Genomic DNA, 10,787 nt, shown 5'->3' with positions numbered 1-10,787 from the left:
TATTTACTTGTGACCACGCTGTGTACGTATTTTATCTTATACTGTCCTACTTCCACTTATTTTTCGCGTTTCCATCCCACGCTTTCAGATCTGCATTTTAACGCTTAGTCTGACATTCAAAATGTTTTATGTTATGAATTTTGGCTCTGCTAGTAAGTAATCGATGTTGTTATTTTTATCTTTAAAATTTAAATCATTTCGCTGTATGATCTTTGACATTTTCACGCTTAGTTTCGCATTTTACTCCTTATCTCGAATTTTTATTCTCTGGTTTAAAATTTTTCACTTTACTTAGAATTTTTTATTTTTATTTATTCTTTTCCGTTTCATTTTTACTCTGGTTTTTAACGATTATTGAATATTCACCGTTGAAAACAAGAATATCTTTTAAATGAGTGATGAACAATATAAACAATACTACTTTTCAATAACTCAACGGTCAAATCATAAAAATTTTGGGATGATTTTAAAAAATTAAACAAAAAAAGAAAGTTTAGCCAACAGGCGATTTTCAATCTTTAGTAACCCGAGGACCCCTTTTAATTTAATTTTTTTCGTGGACCCCCAAACCTATCGATGTTTTTTGTTTTGAAAAAAAATAATAATAAACCGTGTACATGAAAGGCTGTATTCCAAAATTAAATGTTTCAATATATATACAAATTTAATTTTACGAAAATTATTTTTATTTTATAAATCATATTTTAAAAAAATATTTTTATTTTCGGACATAACTCTCGGACCTTCCGAAGTACCCTCGAAGACCCCTGAGGGTACGCAGACCCTATTTTGAGAAACGCTGTACTATACTATGTTTTCTTCAATAACCAGTTTTTACTTCTACATATTATATTAAATCCAACAGCAACCTCTGAGATCATGAAAGTGATAGAAGTAGAGCGAAAATGTTTCCTCGAATATTACACAATAGCAACTAACAGAACTATAAGTCCAACGACCGATGACTGGAGTATGTGGTATGCAGAAGTAAACCTAATATTTCTCACCTTCTTTAGTCGGTAATGGGAACGTTACAAGTTCATCAAGAATTTTCAAAAATGTTCATACATATAGGCTTGTGTAGTTTTAACAATAGAACGTTGGTCAAGCAATGCGATTAAGGTCCTTTTGCTCTAGCTACATGTTCTGGGTCACCCCCTTATGGTGTCACGCGTACATTTTTGTGGGAAAGATTGCTGTAAAGTAGAATAGACTATGTAAAGATGGACAGTGATCTTTTCCACTGGCAGGTCAGGTGAAGGATAGACTTCCACACTTATATATTGGATTGTTTGCTTGTTTTCTCTCGTTGTCCCTAATTTTGAACTGGTCGACTAAAATGAAAACATCTAGCGCTTACCACCAGCTCTTGGATTACTTTTCTGTGTCTGAATAGTGAATAGTAGGTTTTGACCGTCACGCTAATAACGCAACCACGGTCTCAAAGTGCGGTGCACGATGTTTTATTTTGGCGGTAATGGAACACAAACGCTGGACCCGCAAGTCCATAGTCCAGCACGCTAACCACTGGCTCACACCCAACTATTTCTACTGGGATGACCGTCACTGACGTGATTAGCGAATGCATACTGAAAGGGATGACATTAGAGAATATTGTATATAATGCTATGCTCTGTTAGTCTGGGACATCTTATCAACATTCACATTGATATCTCTTTTTAAAAGCTCAGCAGAAGTTATATCTTCAGTAAAAACGCTGTCTTATGTTCAGTGCACACGACACTATTTTGTTTTGTGAAAAACGATTAACGTTCACTGTGTTTAACATTGTGCTCAGTCTCTTTCCTCCTTAAAACCTGTCAAAGTCAGATACTTAACATTTACACAGTGATACAATTTCTGGTCGAATCTCTTTTTATTTGCGGATAATACTTTAATTCAGAAAAGCTGCAGTAATACTGGTATGTGTGAGCATGCTTAATGTTTTTTAATCATAATTTGGTTATGAAGTTAATGAAAAATCGAAGTTGAAACAGACCAGAACTTAAGTTCGCCAGTTTTCCAAGTGAGTTTTAACATTAATTATAATCAAAGGCAGCAACTTATTTTCTATATACTAACGTGACTCCTACAATACAGCATTTCACATGATACTTTAGTTTATAGTCTACTGATCCAAGAAGACTTAGGTAAGGCCTAGCGTGGTTTTCACCAGCGAAAACACTAGTAATTTCTATCACAGAAATACTAATTATCTAGCAGAACGTTATCAATAATTGTATAGAATTCTATAGAAACATGATATAAACTAGGATGATGTCCATTTGATCCAAGAAAGGTATGGACACTTTAACAGAGAACGGCAATTGTTGTTATGGTAAGACTGAGCACCTGTTCCAGGAAACACTTTAGGTAAGATAATACAAATCGGCAGTTGTTGTTATGGTAAGACTGAGTTCCTGTTCCAGGAAACACTTTAGGTAAGATAATACGGATCGGCAATTGTTGTTATGGTAAGACTGAGCACCGGTTCCAGGAAACACTTTAGGTAAGATAATACAGATCGGCAATTGTTGTTATGGTAAGACTGAGTACCTGTTCCAGGAAACACTTTAGGTAAGATAATACAGATCGGCAATTGTTGTTATGGTAAGACTAATTACCTGTTCCAGGAAACACTTTAGGTAAGATAATACAGATCGGCAATTGTTATGGTAAGACTGAGTTCCTGTTCCAGGAAACACTTTAGGTAAGATAATACAGATCGGCAATTGTTGTTATGGTAAAATTGATTTCCTGTTCCAGGAAACACTTTAGGTAAGATAATACAGATCGGCAATTGTTGTTATGGTAAGACTGAGTTCCTGTTCCAGGAAACACTTTAAGTAAGATAATACAGATCAGCATTTGTTGTTATGGTAAGACTGAGCACCGGTTCCAGGAAACACTTCAGGTAAGATAATACGGATCGGCAATTGTTGTTATGGTAAGACTGAGTACCTGTTCCAGGAAACACTTCAGGTAAGATGATACGGATCAGCAATTGTTATGGTAAGACTGAGCACCTGTTCCAGGAAAACCAAATCTATTCTCCCGGCTATTAAATAATGTTTTTTCTTTAATAGAACATGTGATGTTCTACAGGTACAAACAGATTGAAATGTTAGCAATGTTTTATTTTTACTAAAATTGTAAAGAAATCCCTATTTTTTTTAAATTAAAGAAACGTAGTAAGTGGAAAATAATAAAACATGAAATTAAAACCACCAATGACTGTTTGTTTGTAATTAAGCACAAAGCTACACAATAGGTTATCTGTGCTATGCTCACCACGGGTATCGAAACCCGGTTTCTAGCGTTATACGTCCGCAGACATACCGCTGTGCTACTGGGGAGCACTACCGATGAAGGAGTGTTAAGACTACAGAAAGTGTAATAAAATACGTCTGTTCGAATAAAACCACCAAACATTAATCTCCTATTGTTTTTGTGTTTATTATAAAAGATGTTGCCGAAATCCTGATAGTTAAGCGAGATACATTATCCACCATTGTGAGTTTTATTCGTTGGACTGCGTTCGAACAGTTACTTTTGAAAACGTAATCAAAGTAAAATAGTGGCTTTTTACACTTTTCCTTATCATTTTGGATTATGATACATTTAGTCATAATTTCGTATCGAAACTAAAGTTTTTGCGAAACATTTGGCTTTCATCTCAAACACAAATTGTATGAGTAATTAATAGTTAACACGTTTCAAAGCAGCAGTTAAGTTACAATAAATAGAATCATATCCTTTGAAATACTCTAAGAGTCTTTTATAAGAAATACAAAGAAGACATTTTACAAAGTATATGTGCTATATCTTCCAGACAAACATGTACAGTTACTATCTTTCACAACTTTCATTTGTTTGTGGAGACGTGTGGTCTAGCAACGGTAGTCATGGAAACTAAATTTTTTGTAAGACGCTTAAATAAACCGGTGAGTAATCAGCTCGTACTGCCACACTTTGAAAATTGCTTCGTGTATAATTCCAAGATATTCTAGTAAACTATCATCTACGATATTATAACTGACCATAAGGCAATGTACTCACGTGACAGAAGCTCGTGCTATCCGTGATCTAAAAATGAACAAAAATATCAATCTGTAATACTTTAGTAATGACACAGCTAAACACTTTTATATTAAAGAACATTATTTTCCACAAACATAATTCCTTAATATCATTAGAGCCATTTTATCTTTGGCTGAGTTAAATAAAATAATAAAAAAAATGAAGAATTTGACATTGAATTGGGTTCCAACATTATAAAACTGGATGGCGTCTGACTTTGGGGATTTATTTTCTATTTCTTGAAGGAAAAAAAATGTTTTCATTGGTTAGAATAAATCAGAACGGTTTTTTTGTTTTACATTGAAGTGACTTTATTTCTAACCTGTTTTCAATTCATCTTCAATTTCTAGCTTGAAGTAAAAATATAAAACCTCATCATACTGGCATCTTCTTTAACTAATAAATCTGAAGGCATTCCTCTACGATTATTCTTTGTTAGTTTTTTCTGAGTTTCCGGTTCTTTTGTTATTCCTCATTAGCGTTTTAAACTAGTTTTGTTGAATTTTGATTGATTAATGCTGATGCTACTGAATTTTCTTTTTTCATTACTTTAAAAATATTATTAAGATTTAACTTTTTTATTATATATCGGTAGATATGGTAAATATTTTTTGAAAGTATACATCGTTATCTCTTCTACTGTTCTGTTTATGTATTAGGCTTACCGTGAAACTAAATTTAAAGGGGCAAAAATAATAAAAAATAACACTTCAAATTTGTCAATATTACGGTGTTCTTTTCATGTTTTATTACTTAAGATTTTAAAATGAAAGGCCAATTTGCTGATACATGATTTTCAAAATTAAATGTTTAAATTTTTGATTTACATGTTATGAAAGAAGAACCGCAGGGGAACAAGAACATTTCCAAACTTGTTTATTACATTCTTCATTAATACCCCATGATTTCACTCAGGTGAATTGTGTTTAGAGGGTTTTTGATTGTGAAAACTTTAAAATTATAATGAAGAGTGAGAAACTTATGATATATCTAAAACTGCACATTTTTCATTTACGTTTGTTTTTATTACAGACTACTCTCCTTTCATGATTCATTTTAAACTTACTTTTCGAACTTTTCGGTGAACCAACACTTTATGCCACTGGTTGTCATCAAAGCGCACTTTACTAGGCCGCACGACTCTTTCAAGAGAGCCCGAGCCCAGGCTGACCGTGAGAACGATACCCCCGCCACGTAGCGATAAGCTAAGGAAGTCGTCTCCATCCCCCGTGTAAAACAGCATCCCGTGGGGCTGGCGAGTCTTGAAAAACAAGGACACACTGTCGCTTGAAGCGATGATGGGCTCGTCTCCTAAGGACTTGAAGTCGTAGCTGAGAAATTCTGCCCCTCGAAAAGTAGCTTCTGACGCGGCTTTATCTGTGTACAAAAAAGTCTTTTGATAAAGGAAAAGGTTACCTCTTCTTTACCATAAAAACTATTACAAACACCTATGTTAATGTAGTAAAAGCTTTAACTGAGCTCTACGAAAGTGGCAAACATTAGGTTTGATATCCTTTTGAGGTGTTTTTAACACAATTATCACTGTTAATACAGTAGCGCGTGGGCCATGTAATCTAATTTATTTGTCAATATTAAATGAAATTAAAGTTAACAACTTTCTTGTTAAGCGCAAAGCTACGCAATAGGCTATCTGCTCTTCCCGTAGCGAGTAGCGACTTTTAGCGTTCTTAGCCCTCAGATTTTCGCTGAGTTACGGGGGGGGGGCGGAAAGATAACAAGAAATATCACAAACACGCATTTAAGTCAAGTAAAGTCCGTCATAAAAGGCATTCGAAATACAAGACAGTATTTTAGTGAGAGCGTTTCGACATTTTTATTAAACTTAAGAAAATTTTGTAACGTTTCATTTGTATTTTACATTTAATTTTTAATAAAGTATCACGGTTGAATATAGAAATAACTTTCAAATATGGCCGTATATTTATATACCATCCAAGAAAAGAGTCTTATGAGAAATGTGCTTTGTAAGTTGTCTATGGATATCACTTCGAGATAGATAATCACAAGTCCATTCTTTGGCGTTTTCAGCATCCACTGGTGTAACGTGGCAGGATTTCAAATTTGAAAATATTTTATCAAGCGATCCTTGTGTTAAATGTAAATTCCCAAGTGTCATGATACTGACTTTCAAACTGATCGATGTGGGCTTTCTGATATCATTGTTCTCCGCGATTTTTAAAAATAAAATATGGAGAAAAAAATCAGGGCTTTCACAAAACTTCCCATAACCATAACAGCTGCATTTAAATGAAAAAGTTGTACTGGATATGCTATGCACAATACATCAACCAAGACGGTTACACAAGACAAAACAAGATAGGAAATCGTGCGTAAAATTACAAAGCTGATGGTACAATATTGAGGTAAATTCCTATTCCTGGTTTAATTTTAGAACTTGCGCATGGACTGGTCTACCATACCGTGAGAGAGATGAAATAAAATGATTTTTATGTGTTTCGGGAAAATTAACTTACCAAACTACTGGACTGATCATCTATCTTTCTTTTCAAAAGTAACATATCGTATTTCTATGCTAATTATATCACCTAAAAAAAAGAGGCCACAATACAACAGTATCTCCATACCTTTGATGAAATCCAATTTCAATCAATCGTATCTGTTCAACATACGTGTCTCTTGTTGACCTATAAATGCTTATGTACGGTATATTTAGTAACATTTGTGTATAATAAGATACGTTTCTAGTAACTTCGGTAATCATCAACCAACTTCAATAATTCAGTGAATGCTGAAACTAGAATCTAGAACATGCGAATTCAGAATTTTCACCAACTGTTTGAGTAATGTTTGGGCAATAAATAATGAATACTGAACCCTAGCAGGGAAACATTTTTCATTTAACTTTCTTGTCTGAATAGAATATTTCGATATACTGTTTTCTGCCGTTGATATGAGCAAACAGTTGGAGTATTTTAGAAGGAAAACGAGTTTCATTTAATTTTCATGTCTGAAAAGAATGTTTCGACATACTGTTTTCCAGATGATATTGTTGAAGTATCTTAGCAAGAAAACGTTTTCTTTTTTTTGTTGTTGTTGTTGAAAAAAACTCCGATTTTTCTTTTGTTTTACTGGAACTCACGCATTGTTCTATAGATTTCACATACTTAACCAAACAATAATCATATTGTCTGAGGTTAGCATTTTAACGGCATGTTGAATTCTTAATGTCTTTATATTTCAATCTCTACATAATTTGGCAGACACAATGCCCCGTGGCAGAAAATAGCCAATATACATGTGATGGAGGATAACCCCCTTTTTCTCTGATATAGAGATTTTGAATGCTGATTATTGTTCATCAGGGTGTGTGTGAAAATATCTAGGCGGGTGTGGAGTTCTCACAATTCGGCAAGTTAAGAAAAATGAAAAAACCAAGATGGCCGCTGCCATATCGGAAAAATTTATCTTCACAACTAGATAAGCTATAAACATGATGAAACTATCGTTTTTTTATGTTTTCAGGTATGAGGAAGCCATTTCTGATGCTATGTGTAGAAATATGCAAAATCAAGCATGGCGTCCAAAAATTCTTTCAAAAGTCACTTTTCCTGGTATATACATGTATTTTCAAATACTGGTAAGTCATATGTGTTTCATATCAATCAAGCAAATAGTTTGCAAATAATAGTACCTTTTCTTGTTAATAATTCTTTAAGCAGAACAAGCTTCCAATTGGCAACAAAATGACTACAATTGTCTTCGCGATTAGGTAAGAATTAACCTAAATGGAATACGCTATTGTATTTATTTCAGACAAAATTCACACTGAACTTGATGGCTACATCATCATATGCACTTGTATCAGCAACCAATAAAAAAAACAGTGAAAATGTTCAGTTAATCTATTTATTACTTAGTTAAGACAATAAATTACATTTGAATTATAACACGTGAAAACTAACTAGTCTGTTCTGATTACAGGTGAAAATGGATGAATCGTGTATGTTTGAATCGAGATATGGGAGTGAATGTGATGGCAAACTTCCATGTTCTACTAACAGTGAACCAAGCAGAGTACAGACCATCATTGATGCAAGTAAAGCATATGGTGATGGTCTATGGACAGAACTTCAAAAGTAATTCTTGCAAAATCCGAATTTTAAACTTCAATACCACAAGAACTGTGTGTCTAGATATTCATCAAAGACTAATCTCATCAAATATAAGAAGGCAGATAAACCTGATGAGGAAACATGGCCTTCTGCCAAATGACTACGGTGTTCCACTAACACATTTGATTTCTTGCAACACTGTCTCTATTGTGGAGAGCCATGCCAGCTTAGAGAAAGAAAGGAAGCATCCAGAAAGATGGAAACATGCCTATCTGTGCCGCTCAATTACTTCAGAGTACGATAAAAGACCCTACAAAATTCATTTGCTCGAAAAATGTGATAAGCGAGCTGACCACTGGGATGGTGAAGTGAGGGTTCGAGTACAAGGTGCTCTGAGAGATCTTCATGCTGTGGAAGCCCAGTATCACAAAGACTGTACGAGTCGGTTCTTCACATACACAAATGTTTATTGCCTTTAGAACAACAAACTGCATCCCATGAATACACTGATTCAGCACTAGAAAATACCATCAACGCAATGTGTAAAAACAAAAATCAAACATGGAAATCGATAAAATAAATTTGAAAAGTACACTAGTCACTCAGACGCTAAACTTGACAGAACTCACCTAGTTGACAAACTATGTAGACACTTCGAATGAGAATTTTTTGTGCTATCATCGGCAGGTATTGCAAGCATAGCCACCTTTTAAACAAACACTGCAAAGCTGCTCAAAATTGTGAAAGATAAAGACGAAGATGACATCTCTATTAGTATGGGAAAAGTATCCAAGCAAGTGGCACTTGCAATCACTTGGGATAAACCTTGCTACAACGCCCACATAGACCAGAATGTGGCTGCTGATTCTGGTTCACCAACATTACATGAATTGTTGTCTAAGATATCTCCAAAATTCTCCAACTCCTTGCCAGCATTGTTGATTTTAAATATTGTAACAAGTGTTGTCAAGGGAGAAGCAACAAATCTGCAGAGTGCACTTGGTTTGCTAATGAGAGACTTGAAGGAACTGCTGAATCATCTGTTTGATTACCGTGTTACATGAAGCTATGATGAAGTGCTTCGTTCGAAGAATTCAGTTGCTGTAGCAGCGTCAAGTGGTCCCTCTCAGCAAGGCATGTCAGATGCAAAAACATGGTCTATTTAATAGCGATTCTGATAATTTCGATACTGATATATCGTCCATGAATGGCAAGAAATCAGCACATTCTCTGACAAGCCTAAAGCACAAAATAATATTAAGAGACAAAAGAAAGAAGAAATTGGCCAACCCATAACTGATAGCATTGAAGTTCATTCCCTGATCTACTATGGCCCAAAGAATCTGAACATGCAAAGAGTACCCAGTCCAACAGTCACAGGAAAGTTACAAATCCACCAAGTAGTGTAGTGCAAGCGAGCTGAAGACCTTGACTTTGATTTTTTCCATGATATGCTCACCAACGAAAGCTGTCCAGAATACAATGGTTACAACACGAAGGCGTGTAGAGAGTAAGAACACAAATTAAGACCCAACACCAAAATTGTATACCTCCCACTGATAGATATGACACCTGCAGACCCTTCTACAATGTTGTTAGCCATGATGAAGCGCAACAAATATCAACAGAGGTAGAGCAAGAATACGTTGTATTCACAGCTGATCTGCAATTATATCGAGTAGCATTGCATGTCCAATGGTGCAACCAGACTACGTTTAGGTACATTTATCTGAGACTGGGTGGAATGATCTTGTTAATGAGTTACTGTGGTTCTATTGGAGCCCTTATTGCCGAGTCTGTATTTCGGCGGCGGCCATCTTGGATTTATTCATTTTCTCTATTTGCCCAAGAGTGAGAATTCCACAACCACCTATATATCTTCACAGACATTCTGATGATCAATAATCATCATTAAAAAACTATATCAGAGAAAAGGGGGTCAGGTGATAAATTGGCCTTTGGCTGCCGGACTATGATTGCCATGTGATGTGGATATCAATACGATGCTTTTCCAAAACTGGAATCAATAAATATTTATGTATAATGTACAATGCACTCAAACAGCCTTAAGCTAAACCAATATATCTGATTCATTCTGTCTAACGATCGTACATGTTTGATAAAACCATTCTAACTCCCATAATTTCATACATCTATGATTACATCGAAATACATTTGGAATATCTTTAAATCAGGACAATTTTTTGGATTAACGAGATTCCCACTGTCCTTATCTACTATCTAACGAAAACACAGCCAAGGGAAAGGGCTTGGAAAACAAGCATCTGACATACTAACTTTACTATGTGAAAGGTTTAAGAGATTATAAGTGCGTTTTCTATAATCATTAAATTATGCCTATATCATTTTGTTTGTTTTATTGTTAGGCATAAAGTTATACTATTGGCTATCTCTGTTCTGCACAATGCGGGTATCGAAATCCGTTTTTAGCGTTATAAATCCCCAGACTTAATGCTGAGCCATCAAGGGATATATATCTTTTTGTCTGATTAACGTAATAACTGAATATGTTGTGGCATTACAATACAAAAAATGTATTTTCAATGACAACTTGTGAAAGTATTTGGCCTATGGGAAACAAAAAATGTATTT

At 34.8% G+C, this 10,787-nt stretch overlaps 1 protein-coding gene across 2 annotated transcripts in view; it reads right to left on the bottom strand.

Moving 5' to 3' along the window:
• Positions 1–10,787, bottom strand: part of LOC106464253 (neurexin-1-like) — a 178,019-nt gene that overhangs the window by 68,430 nt on the left and 98,802 nt on the right. For both annotated transcript variants that reach the window (XM_022391965.1, XM_022391966.1), the window contains exons 3-4: positions 5,147–5,457; positions 4,060–4,086 (exon numbers count right to left, since the gene is read on the bottom strand). In XM_022391965.1, coding sequence (XP_022247673.1) covers positions 4,060–4,086; positions 5,147–5,457 — 338 coding nt within the window. The remainder of the gene's footprint in view (positions 1–4,059; positions 4,087–5,146; positions 5,458–10,787) is intronic.

This window comes from Limulus polyphemus, unplaced genomic scaffold (genome assembly GCF_000517525.1).
Source record: "Limulus polyphemus unplaced genomic scaffold, Limulus_polyphemus-2.1.2 Scaffold1599, whole genome shotgun sequence".
Taxonomy (NCBI): Eukaryota; Metazoa; Arthropoda; class Merostomata; order Xiphosura; family Limulidae; genus Limulus; species Limulus polyphemus.
Note: the sequence above shows the minus strand (reverse complement) of the source record. Positions and strands in the feature narration are given on the sequence as shown.